At 44.7% G+C, this 16,253-nt stretch overlaps 1 protein-coding gene across 1 annotated transcript in view; it reads right to left on the reverse strand.

Annotated features, from left to right (window-relative positions):
* Positions 1-16,253, reverse strand: part of cacna2d1a (calcium channel, voltage-dependent, alpha 2/delta subunit 1a) — a 101,713-nt gene that overhangs the window by 26,049 nt on the left and 59,411 nt on the right. Inside the window, exons 7-20 of the mRNA XM_079817221.1 lie at positions 15,772-15,903; positions 14,390-14,459; positions 14,213-14,263; positions 12,459-12,558; positions 11,634-11,792; positions 10,977-11,081; positions 3,781-3,859; positions 3,650-3,699; positions 3,479-3,565; positions 3,320-3,391; positions 3,117-3,197; positions 2,508-2,582; positions 1,991-2,062; positions 195-266 (exon numbers count right to left, since the gene is read on the reverse strand). Coding sequence (XP_079673347.1) covers positions 195-266; positions 1,991-2,062; positions 2,508-2,582; positions 3,117-3,197; positions 3,320-3,391; positions 3,479-3,565; positions 3,650-3,699; positions 3,781-3,859; positions 10,977-11,081; positions 11,634-11,792; positions 12,459-12,558; positions 14,213-14,263; positions 14,390-14,459; positions 15,772-15,903 — 1,205 coding nt within the window. The remainder of the gene's footprint in view (positions 1-194; positions 267-1,990; positions 2,063-2,507; positions 2,583-3,116; positions 3,198-3,319; positions 3,392-3,478; positions 3,566-3,649; positions 3,700-3,780; positions 3,860-10,976; positions 11,082-11,633; positions 11,793-12,458; positions 12,559-14,212; positions 14,264-14,389; positions 14,460-15,771; positions 15,904-16,253) is intronic.

Here is a 16,253-nt window from a genome sequence, read left to right on the forward strand (position 1 = left end):
CTGTGAATTATTACCTGTGATATTTATAAACCAACTACATTTTTATGTTTGATTTTAAGGCCATTTTGTTTGCTTTTGTACAATTGTTACCACTTTAATGTTTTATGTTGTTTCCATTTGAGCTCTGATGTAAAATCTGGGTTCTGATGTAAAACCAGCTGAGAAGCACTGCTTGTTTACAGTATGCACATTACCTCATCTTGTGACTTTATAAGTGTGTGGAATCCCTTTTTATCTTTGCGACCATCTATCATGCTTCTTCTGATCTAAAGACAGACAGAAAGTCAGACAGACAGGTGTGTCATTGATTGCTGTAAATATGTCACTGGATTTTTAAAAGCTGACACAGAGTATTACATTCAACTAAAACGGGTCATTGTTTTCATTTACAATTGTAATCTAATGCCCTGTTAGTCACTCTCAAGTGAGAAAACTAGTCATTTTGGCTGTGAAGTGAGAACATTTTATTTTTATATTCAACATATTGTTCTGAAATCACACAGGACCGAGAATCAACTTCTCTGTTAGTTGATGCTTCGATAATTGTTTTGTTATGACTTCAACAGCTGTACAACAGAGCACAAGGGATGCTACAAAATCATCCACAAGCTTTGAATCTGAATGCTAATATCAGATTTTTGAGCTTAAAGGGATAGTTTACCCAAAAATTCAAATTCTGTTATTATTTACTCATGTAAAGAAGATACACTATATCGCCAAAAGTATTGGGACACCATCCAAATCATTGAATTCAGGTGTTCCAATCACTTCCATTGTCACAGGTGTATAAAATCAAGCACCTACGCATGCAGACTGCTTCTACAAACATTTGTGAAAGAATGAGTCGCTCTCAGGAGCTCACTGTTAGTGGTATCATAAAGTGGAAGCCACTGGGAACAACAGCAACTCAGCCACGAAGTGGTAGGCCACGTAAAATCACAGAGCGGAGTCAGCTCATGCTGAGGCGCACAGAGTGCAGACGTCGTCAACTTTCTGCAGAGTCAATAGCTACAGACCTCCAAACTTCGTGTGGCCTTCAGATTAGCTCAAGAACAGTGAGTAGAGAGCTTCATGGAATGGGTTTCCAAGGCTGAGCAGCTGCATCCAGGCCTTACATCAAGTGCAATGCAAATCGACAAATGCAGTGGTGTAAAGCACGCCGTCACTGGACTCTAGAGCAGTGGGGACGTGTTCTCTGGAGTGACGAATCACGCTTCTCTGTCTGGCTATCCGATGGACGAATCTTTTGGCAGTTGCCAGGAGAACGGTACATGCCCTACTGTATTGTGCCAAGTGTAAAGTTTGGTGGAGGGGAAATTATGGTGTTGGGTTGTTTTTCAGGGGTTGGGCTTGGCCCCTTAGTTCCAGTGAAAGGCACTCTTAATGCTTCAGCATACCAAGACATTTTCGACAATTTCATGCTGCCAACTTTGTGGGAACATTTTGGGGATGGCCCCTTTCTGTTCCAACATGACTGCTCGCCAGTGCACAAAGCAAGGTCCATAAAGACATGGATGAGTGAGCTTGGTGTGGAGGAACTTGACTGGTCTGCACAGAGTCCTGACCTCAACCCGATAGAACACCATTGGGATGAATTAGAGCGGAGACTGCGAGTCAGGCCTTCTCGTCCAACATCAGTGCCTGACCTCACAAATGCGCTTCTAGAAGAATGGTCGAAAATTCCCATAAACAACACACTCCTAAACATTGTGGAAAGCCTTCCCAGAAGATTTGAAGCTGTTAGAGCTGCAAAAGGTGGGCCAACTCCATATTAAACCATACAGATTAAGAATGGGATGTCATTAAAGTTCATGTGCATGTAAAGGCAGACATCCCAAAACTTTTGGCAATATAGTGTATTTTTAAAAAAAAAATTTTTTTTTGGTTGTTTTGTTCATACAATCCAAGTCAATTGGGTCCATTGTACAGACAAAAAAATATTGTTTTTGCTGTCCCGCAGACAAAAGATCGCATACAGGTTTGCTTTCACCTCTACTTTCATTTCATCCTCTAGTTCTGCATCGAGGAAGTCCAACGTCACGGGTTCCTGAGACTTGAGATCCTGCCGACAAACAACAACAACTTTCAAAGTAATACCATAAATCAATACTGGTCAACACACCATATTTGTGTGTAAAAATATTTACCAATGAGTCACTTTTTCCTCAAAGAAGCGCCTAACAAGGAACCGTTTCTCATCATTCCTATTTTGTTCCATACAAAGTGTTCGCTAATCCCATGGATCACTGACTAAACATTTACTAATTGTCATGCATGTGTTTTGAATAAATGTCGTTTCATCTGTGAACTAAACAGAACGATTGTGTTTGGATTGCACAAATGATATTCATTACAAAGGACAGATGACCTCTGCAGATGTGGGTGGCCTGGATTATTTCATTATAACCTGTAGTGAAGGTTCTTCAGCCATGCACAACTGATCATACACATGCTTATGGGCAGCTAGTGTCTAAGAAGAGAGAAAGAAATATGAGTGAGAGCCGTACCTTTGGCTGAAGGTTGGGATGAAGCAGCACATAGCCGTTGGGGTCAATGGCGAAGTAATATCCATTTGGCCCGAGCTTTATAGAACAAAAGACAAGAGTGATGAAGATTATGTAGCATTTGATAGGCTGTTTTTGTACCTTTAAGACTGCAAAATGACATTTGTTATTATTGTATATTTTTATTAATATCAATTACTATATATTACTGTGTTTTAAAGTCTTAAAGTCATTGTTTAAGTTCATTGTTAAAACAATGAAACTTTATTACATACAAACTAATCAAATAAGTATATTTAGGACATCAACCATTAACTCAAACAAGAGGTCAAAATCAGGCACAAAATGTCTGATTTCCTTGTTTTCATTGAGTATGTATGTCTGTATTTAAGGTTTATCTTTTATTTCAAAAGAGTTGTGAGAATGGTTTGACCTATTTAAATTTATTTGGCATAAAAAAAAAAGATTTACTAAACACAAGGAATGCAGCAGCACTGAACGTGACCCAGCTGCTACAGTTCAATGCAATGGTTGTGCAAGTTCTTCGATGTTGCAAACCAACAGTCGTAAATAAAGAAGTGCAGATTGCGCCCACACGCTCTCACGCCTTACAGTGTAATGTGGAGTCAGTCTCTTGATGTCGTCCAGAGACACGTCTATGGCCATCACCCCCAGAATCAACTGGCTCTGGCCCTGCAATTGATAACAAGGACTTTAAATAAAAGTTGATAACAGATCTGGTTCCACTTCAGTTCATCTGATTCATAAGACAAACATGAATTAACTGAGAACGCGAATGTGCCACAAAATATTACCTTAGTCTTGCCTTGATTGTTCTTGGTTATATTGAACACCGGCAGAGTGCCTGTAATCACAAGGCCCAGTTCCTGCAACACAACCAAGAGCCATTTAGTATTTTTGAATCAGTCGAATTGAACAAATCTACTGATACAGATATATAAGAGTCGACGTACCAGTGCATCCACGTAAACGTTGGTCCACTGCACAGTTTTTGCTTTCGTGCCTTTCACCATTGGTCTCCCCAACACATCCAGGTACTCCTGTATGTAAAGTAGTTTGGTTACTTTTAAATATGATGCTGGACAGAAGTCATGTTTATGCACAAGAGTGATGCTGTCATATACCTGTGTGTTGATCCTGATGGCTCCAATGGATGGAATCTCATAATAATAACCTGCAGGAAATGATATATATAAACACATATTAGGAAAGAAGTCTCTCAAATTGAATGTAATTCAATTTCAGTAAGTTTTACCTTTGTTATGGCATGCCATCCACTGAATTGGTGTCTTATCATAGTTATGCTGGCCCACAGAAAAGGTGAAGATTCGAACCTGAGAGAAGAGAGAAGCAAATGGATATTGGCATGATTATAGTGAAAAAGTAGGTGTATGTCTGTACATCTTAGCTGTACTTTGGGGGCACAAGATATTAACAAAACGTCTCGGGTTATGACTATAACCCTTGTTCCCCGAGAAGGGAACGAGACACTGCGTCATCGTGATGACACTTCGGGGAACGCCCCTCGCGTAAAGCGTCTGAAGAAACCGTAGAATCAGCCCAATCCGATTGGTGTTGCGTGATGACGTAGTATGTGACGGCATACCCGGAAGATACAAAGAGACGTCTGAACGCAACAGAGATAGCGTTCTTTGCGATGAAGCGAGCGCTCTGATGATTGGGTGGACACGAGACGCAGTGTCTCGTTCCCTTCTCGGGGAACAAGGGTTATAGTCATAACCCGAGACGTTCCCCTTCGAGGGAACTCGAACTGCGTCATCGTGATGACACTTCGGGGAACGAGTACCAACTATCCCGCACCAATCATACCCATCCCAGTGTGAAGCTGGAACCCAGGCACAACTAGGGGGCGAGCACTCTCGCGCCAGGCGTCTCAGGGAGATGCAGACTGTAAAAACGAATGAAGGTGTGAGGTGTGGCCCACCCAGCTGCCTCGCAGATGTCTTGCATAGAGGCCCCAGAAAGGAGGGCTACCGAGGAGGCCATGCTCCTGGTAGAATGGGCCCTCACGGCTAAAGGCCCTGTTATACTCGCGCCTGGCTCCGCAGCACGAGCTCCGCAAACTGCGCGCGCTCCTCCCCCAAACGGACGAGGCGTTTATAGTCGACGCGCGCGCCGTTGTAGTATTCTGTGAAACGACAGGGGGCGACTTGGAGTAATTGTTCTTAAATCCGTCAAAAGCAGGAGCGAAGAAGAAGTTTACCGGAACAGGTGAACATGGCGTCCCGCAAGCCGTTCGTGGAACATAAACGAACCCACATGAGCCCCGTAACTTTACAAGAGAGACTGGCCGTCACACTACGTGTTCTTGCGTCTGGCAGTAACCAAAAATGTGTTGCCTCCAGTTACAAGTTGGGCTCGACCACAGTTTCGTTGATCGCAGTACAAGTACAGGACTGTCATCAGAAGGGGATGTATACAGTAATGTTGCCAATCAAAGTAAAAAAAAAAAAAAAGTGTTAAATCTTGTGTGTTTGCTTTGTGCTTTAAAATATATTTTTCACTTTCATGTATAAGTTATCACAGTGTTTGTAATAAAACCATAAAACTGAAAGCGTGGCATTGGTCGACATTAGAACAAAATAGATGGATGTGAAAACATGCACACACTATATTGATATTTTTATACTATATATATATATATATATATATATATATATATATATATATATATATATATATATATATATATATATATATACTGGGTGCTTAATGCAAATGTATTCTAAAGTCCTATTCACAAAAGGAATGGATGGTTGGACGGATGGATGGCCATCAATGCAAACTTTCCATGAATTCTGTGCCATCTGGCTGTCGCGATGATCCCTCATGGAATGGTCATAAATGTGCCGGTACTGACGCACCAGCTCGGACAAAGTCGCCTCAAAATCGTAGATCTTCGGATGCGGAGGTGCGCGCGGAGTTACAAAAAATGCGCTGCGCACCGCCAGGCGAAATGGGGTCTTGCGGAGCCAACGCGCGAGACCGCCCCCTCCGTGTTGACGTCATTTTTGCCGCGCGCACCCTCGCGCTCTTGCGGCCGCGGCGAGTATAAACAAGGCTTAAGGGTGAAGGCAGGTTGCGCACCCGATAAGCCATGGCTATAGCCTGGACAATCCAGTTACTGATCGTCTGCTTTGACGCAGGCAGCCCCTTCTTGGGTGAACCAAAACACACCAACAGCTGGTCTGACTTTCTCCACTGAGCCGACTTCTCCAAATAAATCCTCAATGCCCGCACGGGGCAGAGGAGGTGAAGTCGGCTCTCTTCCGCAGTCACGTGAGGTGGAGGATGGAATGCCTGGAGAACCACTGACCGTGCCCTGTTGGATGGCACCTTGGGAACGTAGCCCTGACTGGGATGCAAGATGGCTTTTACCATGCCAGGGGCAAACTCCAGGCAGGTCGGCGTGATCGGCAAGGCCTGGAGGTCCCCCACTCTCCTCAGAGAAGTGATGGCAAGGAGAAAAGCCACCTTGAAGGTCAGTATTCTCGCCTCGGCCGACTCCAGCGTCTCAAAGGGGGCCTCAGCCAACCCCTCGAGCACCACTGCCAGGTCCCAGGTTGGGACCCTGGAATGAGCCGCAGGCCTCATCCTCCGAGCCCCGCGGAGGAATCGTACAACCAGATGGTGCCTTCCCAGTGTCCCATCACCTAAAGGTGCGTGGAAAGCCCCAATGGCAGCCACATACACCTTAAGTGTGGACGGGGAAAGACCGGCGGAGAAGCGGTCTTGAAGGAACTCCAGCACTGAAGCCACCGGGCAGTTAACTGGGTTCACCTTCCACTTTAGTCTGTACAACTTCCTGGTGGATGGAGCTCTGGAACTGAGTAGGGTCTCCACAACACCCGCCAACAGGCCCTCTCCTAGGTACTGGGCCCCCTCAGGGGCCAGACCCAGAGATCCCACACCTCTGGCCGAGGGTAGAAAATCGAACCCCTGGCCCGAGACAGCAGGTCCCTCCTCAGAGGGACCTGCCACGGGGGGCCGTCCAGCAGGTCGATGATGTCGGAGAACCATACTCGAGTGGGCCACCGGGGTGCTACTAAGAGAAGGCTGACACCCTCCCGGCGGACACGTTCCAGAACTCCCGGGAGCAGAGCGATCGGGGGAAAAGCGTACAGACGCAGCCGCGGCCACGTCTGTGCCATGGCATCCAGCCCCAGTGGGGCCGGATGAGTGAGGGAGAACCACAGCGGGCAGTGGGACGTCTCTTGAGACGCAAACAGATCCACTTCCACCGGGCCCAACCGCTCGCACATAGCCTCCACCACCTCGGGGTGGAGTCGCCATTCCCCGGGCCTCAGCCCCTGCCTCGACAGGATGTCTGCTCCCTGATTTTGGTCCCTGGGGATGTACATTGCCCTGAGGGAAGATAACTTCCCCTGGGACCACAGAAGGACCTGATGCGCCAGTCTGCAAAGAGGGCGCAATCTCAGGCCCCCCTGGTGGTTCAGATACGATACTGCCGACATGCTGTCGGAACGTATCAGGACATGGTGGCCGCGGAGGTCCGGGAGAAAGCTCCTCAGAGCTTTGTAGACCGCCAGTATCTCCAGGCAATTGATATGCCAGGAAGAATGCCGGGTCCCCCACAGACCTCTGGAAAAGCGACCTTCCATGACCGCGCCCCAACCAGTGAGGGAAGCGACTGTTGAAATGGACTTCCGGCAACAAGACGCTCCCAGCACTGGCCCCTGGGACAGGAACCAAGGTTTCTTCTACATGACGAGGGAACGAAGGCCTCTGCGCGTTACCCTGATCATGCGGAAAGGATTTCCCCTGAGGGAAAACCCCTTGGTTCTCAGCCACCACTGGAGGGGTCTCATGTAAAGCAGGCCAAACGGAATCACGTTGGACGCTGCTGCCATGAGACCCAGAAGTCTCTGAAACTGCTTCACAGTGAGGCTGCGGCCCAGTTTCACCCTCGAGACCATCGCCAGTATGGACTCCACGCGTGCAGGGGACAGCCGTGCCCGCATCAGTGTTGAATCCCATACAACCCCCAGGAACGTAGGGCGTCAACACGCTCTTCTTCGTGTTGAGTCTCAGACCCAAGCACCCTATGTGGGCTAGAACGACATCTCGATGTCGAACCGCCATATCGCGCGACTGAGCCAAAATAAGCCAGTCGTCGATATAATTGAGTATACGGATGCCCTGGAGTCTCAACGGAGCCAGTGCTGCATCCATACACTTCGTGAAGGTGCGAGGGGAGAGAGCTAGGCCGAATGGAAGAACCCGATACTGGTACGCTTCCCCCCCGAAAGCGAACCGCAGGAACCTCCTGTGAGCTGGAAGGATGGAGATATGGAAGTATGCGTCCTTTAGATCTATCGTGACGAACCAGTCCTCGAACTGGATCTGACTCACGATGGCTGGAATTGTGAGCATTCTGAACCTGTATCTCCTCAGAGACCGGTTCAGATGCCTGAGATCTAGTATTGGACGCAACCCCCCATCCTTCTTGGGAACTATGAAGTACCGGCTGTAGAACCCGGTCTCCCTGTCTGGCGGAGGAATACGTTCTATAGCCTCCTTGACCAGCAGGGAGCGTACTTCCTGCTCCATTACCCGCACCTGCTCGGGGCCGACCACAGTCCGGACCACCCCGTTGAATTTCGGGGGAGGAAAACCGAACTGCAGTCTGTAACCCCGTTCCACAGTACACAGGGCCCACGTAGAAACGCCCGGAAGGCATGACCATGCGCCGAGATAATCTACTAAGGGAACTAGCCTCTCGAGGCCAGCCTCGGGTGTTAATCGAGCCTCTTCCCCAACCCCCTGAAGCGGCTGACCGGCAGGGCGCAGTTGGGGAAGGGGTCCGGAGGGCGCACGCGACTGCTGAACCATCGCAGGTCCTATTAGAGGCGACTGGTTCAGTGCGCGCGCGCAGGGAATCGATGCGGCCCGAAGCGTACTGGACGGCGGGAACGCAGCATCGATTCCCCGAGAGCCCCAGGGTGGGAACGACCTCGATCGTTCCACCCTGTGGGGGACGACTCTCAGCGGCCCTGCCGAAGCTAGGACCGCTTGGGAGCCTTCTTGGCCTGGATGACGTCCCTCAGGTCGCTCTTAGGCTGAGAAGGCTTCCTGCGAGAGCGCCGTCTCCTTTGCCAAGCTCCCTCAGGAGGGGCGTGGGAGGCGACACTCTGCCTTTGCACATCGCGGTGCGATGAGCTGGATGAAGGTCCGGGCTGCCCACCCGGGCCTGCTCTGACTGCAGAGCCCGAGCGGCGAGGGATGAACCTCTGGAAGGCGGCCGACTGCTTCCTCGCCTCCTGAAACCTCTCGACGACAGTATCAACTGCACCGCCGAAGAGGCCAGAAGGCGAGATTGGGGCATCAAGGAGAAAATGTTTCTCTCTCTCCTTGATTCCCGACAGCGTCAGCCAGAGATGTCTCTCAACGCACACCATACCAGCCATAGAGCGGCCCACAGCGCGGGCCGTCTCCTTAGTAATGCGGAGAGACAAATCCGTTGCCTTCCTGAGCTCAGTGACGTCATCCGGAGATGGTCCCTCGCCCTCATCCAGCTCTTTGAGGAGGTCGGCTTGGTATGCCTGCAGGACCGCAATGGTGTGCAGACAACCAGCAGCACGACCTGCCGCACTAAAAGCCCTGCTGACTAACTTAGACGTATCGCGGCAGGGTTTAGTGGGCAGCGACGGAGCCTTCAATGATGCAGCGGCCCCGGGTGAGAGGTGGCCCGCAAGCGCCTCTTCCACCTGTGGCAACGCTGCATACCCCAACTCAGCCGTCCCCAGCACATTAGCAAAGTCGAGTACTGGGGGATTTGATATACGGGCTGAGAAGGGTTTTTCCCACGATCTACACAACTCGTTATGTAGATCGGGGTAAAAAGGAAGGCCCCGCCGTGGAGGTTGAACCCGACGCCTGAAAAAGCGTTCATCCAGCTTAGATGGTGGCTGGATGTCCACTATTTCTTGTGGCCAATCCAAACTCAGCTTGGCCACAGCGTGGGTTAAAACCTCGACCAGCTCCTCCATAGTGGGCGTGTGGGGTGGCGAAAGCCCCACATCATCCACCTCGATCCTCAAAGTGTCTGACTCCTCAGAGTCAGACAGCCTGAGAACCGGATCCTCCGCCCCGCGGGAAGAAGCCGCATCGCGGGCTTCCACACGGGGCGGGAGGATATCAAAATCGTCAGAGGAGGATAGGGAAGATGCCTCAGCAGTCCCATATCCTCTTGACAGATCCCGCTGTGAGCCCCACGATCTACGGCGCCGCGCTGCCTCAACAGACGCAGGCCCAGAACCGCGGGGCTCACGAGGCTGACCGGTCTCCTCAAAGACGGCCAGCCGCGAGCGCAGCACCCTCAGCGGCAGCAGTTCACAATCACCGCAAGCCGCCCCCTCAAGAGCGGCCTGGGCGTGCTGCACGCCGAGACACTGCACACAAAGCTGATGTGTGTCCGTGCCCGTAATGTAGTGCGGACACGGGTACACACACAGCCTGAAACGCTCGCTCGCCATAATATACTTTCTTTTCACACTGTAACAACACCTTCAGACTGAACAAACAGAGCGCTCACGCTGAAGAGCAAAAAAGCTATCTCTGTTGCGTTCAGACGTCTCTTTGTATCTTCCGGGTATGCCGTCACATACTACGTCATCATGCAACACCAATCGGATTGGGCTGATTCTACGGTTTCTTCAGACGCTTTACGCGAGGGGCGTTCCCCGAAGTGTCATCACGATGACGCAGTTCGAGTTCCCTCGAAGGGGAACCTCCATTTGGGACATCCGAGAATACATATTCATATATATTATATATATTAATTTAATTATATATAATTTTTACGAATGAATGCGTATACTCTGATGTTTTTTTTTTTTTAAAGAAAGAGACGGGATGCATTTATTTGATCAATAATTCAGTACAAACAGTTATACTGTAAAATATTATTACAACTTAAAATACGTTTTCTATTTAATTATATTTTAAAATGTAATTCATTCCTGTGAAGGCACAGCAGATTTTTCAGCATCATTACTCCAGTCTTCAGTGTCACATGAAGAAATAATTCGAATATACTGATTTGTGCTGCTTAAAATATTTGTGGAAACCATGCTGATACATTTTTTATGAGATTTAATGAATTGAAGAATAGTATTTATTTGAAATATTTATCTTGATCAATTTAATGCATCTTTGATGAAGAAACAAAATATTAAAAAACGTTTTTTGAATGGAAGTGTATTTTTTTTAAATGAAAAAAGTTAGGGTTAGTGTATAGTATGTATTATCAGCTGTACACAAAGCAGTAGAAGTCTATGGTGTGCCCCAATTAATATAGCTATGTGTGTGTGTGTGTGTGTGTGTGTGTGTGTGTGTGTGTGTGTGTGTGTGTGTGTGTGTGTGTGTGTGTGTGTGTGTGTGTGTGTGTGTGCGTATGTGTATCCTCACCTTCTTGTCAGTGTTGTACTCGGCAAAGATCTCTGAAGCTCTGTCCTCCCCTCCATCAGTGAACAGCATGATGATCTTATTACAGTTTGCTCTTGAAATATTAACCTATGACATTAACATAAACATTAAACATATGAATGGAACAAATCGATTTGTAAGTTAGTGCAAAGATTCTGGCCAGCATTACAATAACAGTCCAAGAAAAACAAGACAATAAACTACCATGATGCCTCTAATATTCACTGCCGCTGTTAATAAAATCAAAATCTCAAATGCTCTGAAAATGTTATTAGTGGAGTTTTGTTGATTATAACTAGCACAACTGGCCACAAGATGGTGCAATAAACTAAAAACTTGTCTTTAAACATTAAACTTGTTATCTGGCCGGAAGTTCTGTAATGCACTAAACCATAATGTTTGTATATCTCAATACACAATATATTATATAACTTGTGGGTCACACATACTTATATATTAAGACACACAAAAAAATCCACCATCACCATCACTTTTGTCTCATTGACAAAAGAGTAGGCTATAGGCTTTGTTGTGAAGGTAAATCCGTTACCTTGGAAGGGGTAAAAACTATTATTAGTAATATTTTGGCCCCCATAATGTCTTTTGGTTACTTATTTAAGCTACATTATATATTCTTACTGCGGAGAGCTGGTCAAAAGCCTCCTTGAAGCCGATTTTATAGTCAGTGGTGCCGTTCGCTGTGATCTTCTGTACCGCTTCCTTCAGAATCTTCTTATTGCGGACATTTGCTTGCACCAGGTTTTCAAAGCAGGCAACCGACTTGGCTGAATTGTTGAACTGAAACCATATAAAAAGCATTGTGGTTAGATGGTAAGTTATCAGTAAAAATCTATGAATATTGTGCGATACAGTAAGGCTCACTCGCAATGCAAGGACAGTTATGAAATCATTTTACATCATTCAGATTCAAGGCTTTGTTCGTTTCCTCTACACAAGTCCCATGGCCCAGTGCCAGCAATACACTTAGAGCACTGTTGCCTAATTTCATTAACATCAAGCTAACGTCACACAGCTGGAGTCAGGCCATAAAATACAAGCGCAAAGCTATTAAAGGAAAAGAGGAAGAAAGTTAATTGAAAATATACAAAACCACTCACTTACTTGAAAGCAGAATACAGTGTTTGTGATTTTTATCCCTGTCAGTCGTCTCACAAACAAAATAAAATAAACTATGCATTTCATAAATGAATTGCACATCGTCTGAAGCAGAAGGCAATGGAAAATATAAATAATTCTTTGGCCTGCCGCCTCAGCGGTGCCTAACTGAAACCGCAAAAAAATAACTATGACGTTATGGATGCTTGGAGGCTCGATGCCTCTGTTTCTAGCCAAATTTCTTTTCCTACTCAGCAGGAATCCAGATTTTTTTGAGGAGCGTCAGAGGAGTTCATCATTCAAACAGACTCTCCCCAACACACACACACACACACACACTATACTCACAGAGACGATGTTGACGTAATCATCATCAGAGAGGGTTTCCAGCATCTCACTGACGGAAGTGCGAATGAGCTTCAACGTCAGGCCTGACACACTTCCACTCCTACAGAAAAGCAAAGCATAGTTATAACATGTTTATTACTATATAATTACTACACTTGCTGCTAAATATTAGGTTTATAAAAGTTTTCAGTCATTTTGTTTGATTTAGCTGACATTGATACAATGAATACAAACATACAAAAGGGAAAGGTTACAGATAAAAAAATATGGAGAGAGCTTAAGGACAAGAAAATAACTGAATCACTCAAGCTTGAATGCTAGCCTGAACAACAACAACAAAAGTCATAATAAATACAACCGAAATCACAAGTACAGAGAAGACTAAAGCACATTTAGGCTTTTAACGGCTCCAGAACTGACATGCAGGATCAGGTTTTTATGGGTTAATAATCACTCTGTGATTCCAATGGGAGGCGTGTGGGCTTCACTGTTTAGTCATTAAGCTAAACTACATTGATTGGCTAAAGCTGATCTACACTAATGGGCTCAATGCCCAGACAGCACAACACCATAATCATTACAGCTAAACAATAACAGAATAAACTCTACAAGGCCATATTTTCTAAATACGAGGCTAAATACACTTGTAACCAAAAGAAGGCCCCCTGAGTTTTTAGCTTGTTAGCCTTAAGGTTAAGAATAAGGAGGTGTGTTCCAAAACAATGGCACACAGTGCACTATACAGGGGATAGGGAACGATTCAGACAGTGTAAATATGCGTTCAGTTGAGGCGAATGAAGTCTGGTTTCACGTTAGTTTCACGCGCACTGCGGCAGCGCACACACACTCCAGTCCAGAGACACGAGAGCGCAGAGCGGATCACACGCCACAGACAACAAAACGTATCGGACCCATTTGAATTCTGCACAGAATGCCGTATTTCAAAGCGATACGGAGGAGATCATGATGATATATGGTTATAGAGAAAACTGCGGCTTTACCAAACAGAAAGGCTCTAGTCAAACAGTGATATAAACAAAACGCTGTTGGCTGTTTTAAAAAAGGGGAGGAGCCGCTTACAGATGGAGCTGTTTCAGGGGAAATTACGTCAACACATTGAATAATGCTGCGTGTTTCAAGGCACTTCAGTGGGCCTTTAAGTATGATACAATATAGGATATTAATTAATACTAATAATTCTGGATCATATATGTAGTAACTGACTTTTCAGTTTAACAGTTTAAGGTGTATAATTGGAAGGTGCTTTTTTAGCTTTTACTCGAAAAAAATCCAATGTTTAATATTCATAAACTGCTTCATTTAATAAAACAACTATGTTATTTAACAGGCTTTTTTCAGCCTTTTGCTTTTTTAGCTTTTACTCGAAAAAATCCAATGTTTAATATTCATAAACTGCTTCATTTAATAAAACAACTATGTTATTTAACAGCCTGCCAAAGATGCCAATTTTTTTTTTTTCATGTTTATTAATCTCAATTTACATTGGCTTATGGCCAAATTGCTTTACTCTTTAATAAGCATCTCTCTCTCTTTCTAAGATTGATAAATGACTAACGCAGAACTAACATGAGCTCTTTAAGTGGATATTGTGGAATCTGTCACACGCAATGAAAAATTATACTCTGCTGATCAACCAATTACTCAAAGTGCACAACCGAAACAGGATTCGGCTGAGTGGCTTTGAGTCAGTGAGTGTATGTACTGTAACAGTAAATCATAGAGACTTCACTCACGCGTCCACTAGGATCAACATGTCTTTAGGTGAAGCTGCACCTTGGATATACCTGCAAACACACACAGGAGAAAACTCATCAGCCATAACAACTGAGAGACAAAAGGAAGAAAATAGCACTTGTTATCTCCATCGCATGCAGACATGTATGGGGATAAAACAACACAGGTTTGCTCACCAGGGCCTTCGGCGTACATCATACAGGTCGATCTTGTTCGGTGCATTCTTCATGTCAACCCAAGGAGAAGCTATAGCAGATGGGATTATGGGATACTGGGTTTATTACGATTATTATTTTTCCAACTTTCCACACTCACTTCTAATAATGGAAATAAAACATTTTCATGCAACAATTGGTTATTTAACGCAAGTAGAAATAGATGTTTGGTATGTTTGATATATGAATAAAATACGAAATAAATAAATAAATAAATCCACAGTATTTACTACTAAATATTTAATTGTATTTAACATTGAATTAAAATAAACATATTTTGGTTTAATGTTTACTGATCATTTAATAAAACCAAATAATTTAATATAAATATTATACTAGTTTGATACTAAAGAAAAAAATGAAACAGCAGCTAAGAAGTGATCAGTTACTTTACTGTTCAAGCTTCTATAATCAATAAACAATTTAATCAAGTCGCTTTGGATAAAAGCGTCTGCTAAATGCATAAATGTAAATGTTACATCTTAACATACAGTGGTCTAAATACACAATTTTGGTGTCATTTTACAGGAAACCCTTTAAGTTACTGTACATAAAACACTGCTAAAAGTGATAAACATGTAAGTATGTGTTGTCCCCCCAAAAAACAGGCGCTTTTTGGCGCATTTTTTTGGCTATAAATTCATTTTTGAAAGTGTATAAAAAATTATAAAAAAACGCCTCATTTTTGGTGGTTTATTACAGCTTAGCCAACATATACTTACATGTTTATCACTTTTAGCAGTGTTAAGTGTAAGTAACTCCAAAGGGTTTCCTGTAAAATGACACCAAAATTGTGTATTTAGACCACTGTATGTGGGTATGGGAAGCTTTTCAATTTGGGTAGGCGAATGCAGGCGGAAATGGTCCCAGAGTAATTTAGTGTAAATAAGTTACTTTGTGTAAAACAAATGCCAAAGTGATGCATATCTCCAGAAAGTAGACATTCTAAACTTTCAAATGGTATCACATATGAGGGCAGAGCTCCTCCACAGATATTTAAAATGTAAAGTATATACTTGATGACGTCATTACGGACTAACTAACTTACCAGTTTGAAACCAGCGCAGCAACCAAAGTATTTAATACTTAGACCTGCATGAGGTTGTCTATTGTTCAGTGTGCTTATTTTTGTTTTCCTGTTCTTGTATTCTTGGCCTCGTTCATTGTTCACCAGCACTTTTGCTCATTAGTCTATGGCCTTATTCCAAATGTCACACTCGAAAACCACTATCAGCTATGAAATACTGTACGGCACCATACTGTATGGCTGCATATATAGTGTCAATGTGCTTTCCATAGAAAGTGAATGACTGTAAATATTCTGATTCATTCCAGTGCTTTACCTGGGAAGTATCGAGCCAGGCCAGTTGCACTGCCAAACACCTGCCAGAGGAGGGACGGGTCGTCCACCTTGTTCTTCTTGAATACTTCATCCAGAGCATCAGTCCAGTTGAGCTCATTCAGGATTATAGTGGCTGTTACAAACATATAAATATACAGGATAAATCCCATTTGATGATTGTAACTTGCTGATATGAAGCATCTCTACGGAGTGTATTTTAACTCAAGCTGACATGTATTCTGAGAGCTTTGTTCTAACAAACACTCAAATTAATCCCAATTCAGCAATAAATCAATAAACTGGCTCTCAAAATTTCAGACACCATCATGTTAAGCTAAACTCAAAGTGGACTTGGAGAAGCTGCGGTAGAGGAAACAACAAAGTGAACTATTAGCTAATGCAGTTCTAATGGAATTAGAGGAAAATTGGGCCGTTTTTCCAGAGAATGTCATAAATGGACACTATGTCCGCTGTAAGTGAGAG

The sequence above is a fragment of the Gobio gobio genome (genome assembly GCF_949357685.1).
Source record: "Gobio gobio genome assembly, chromosome: 5".
Lineage (NCBI taxonomy): Eukaryota > Metazoa > Chordata > Actinopteri > Cypriniformes > Gobionidae > Gobio > Gobio gobio.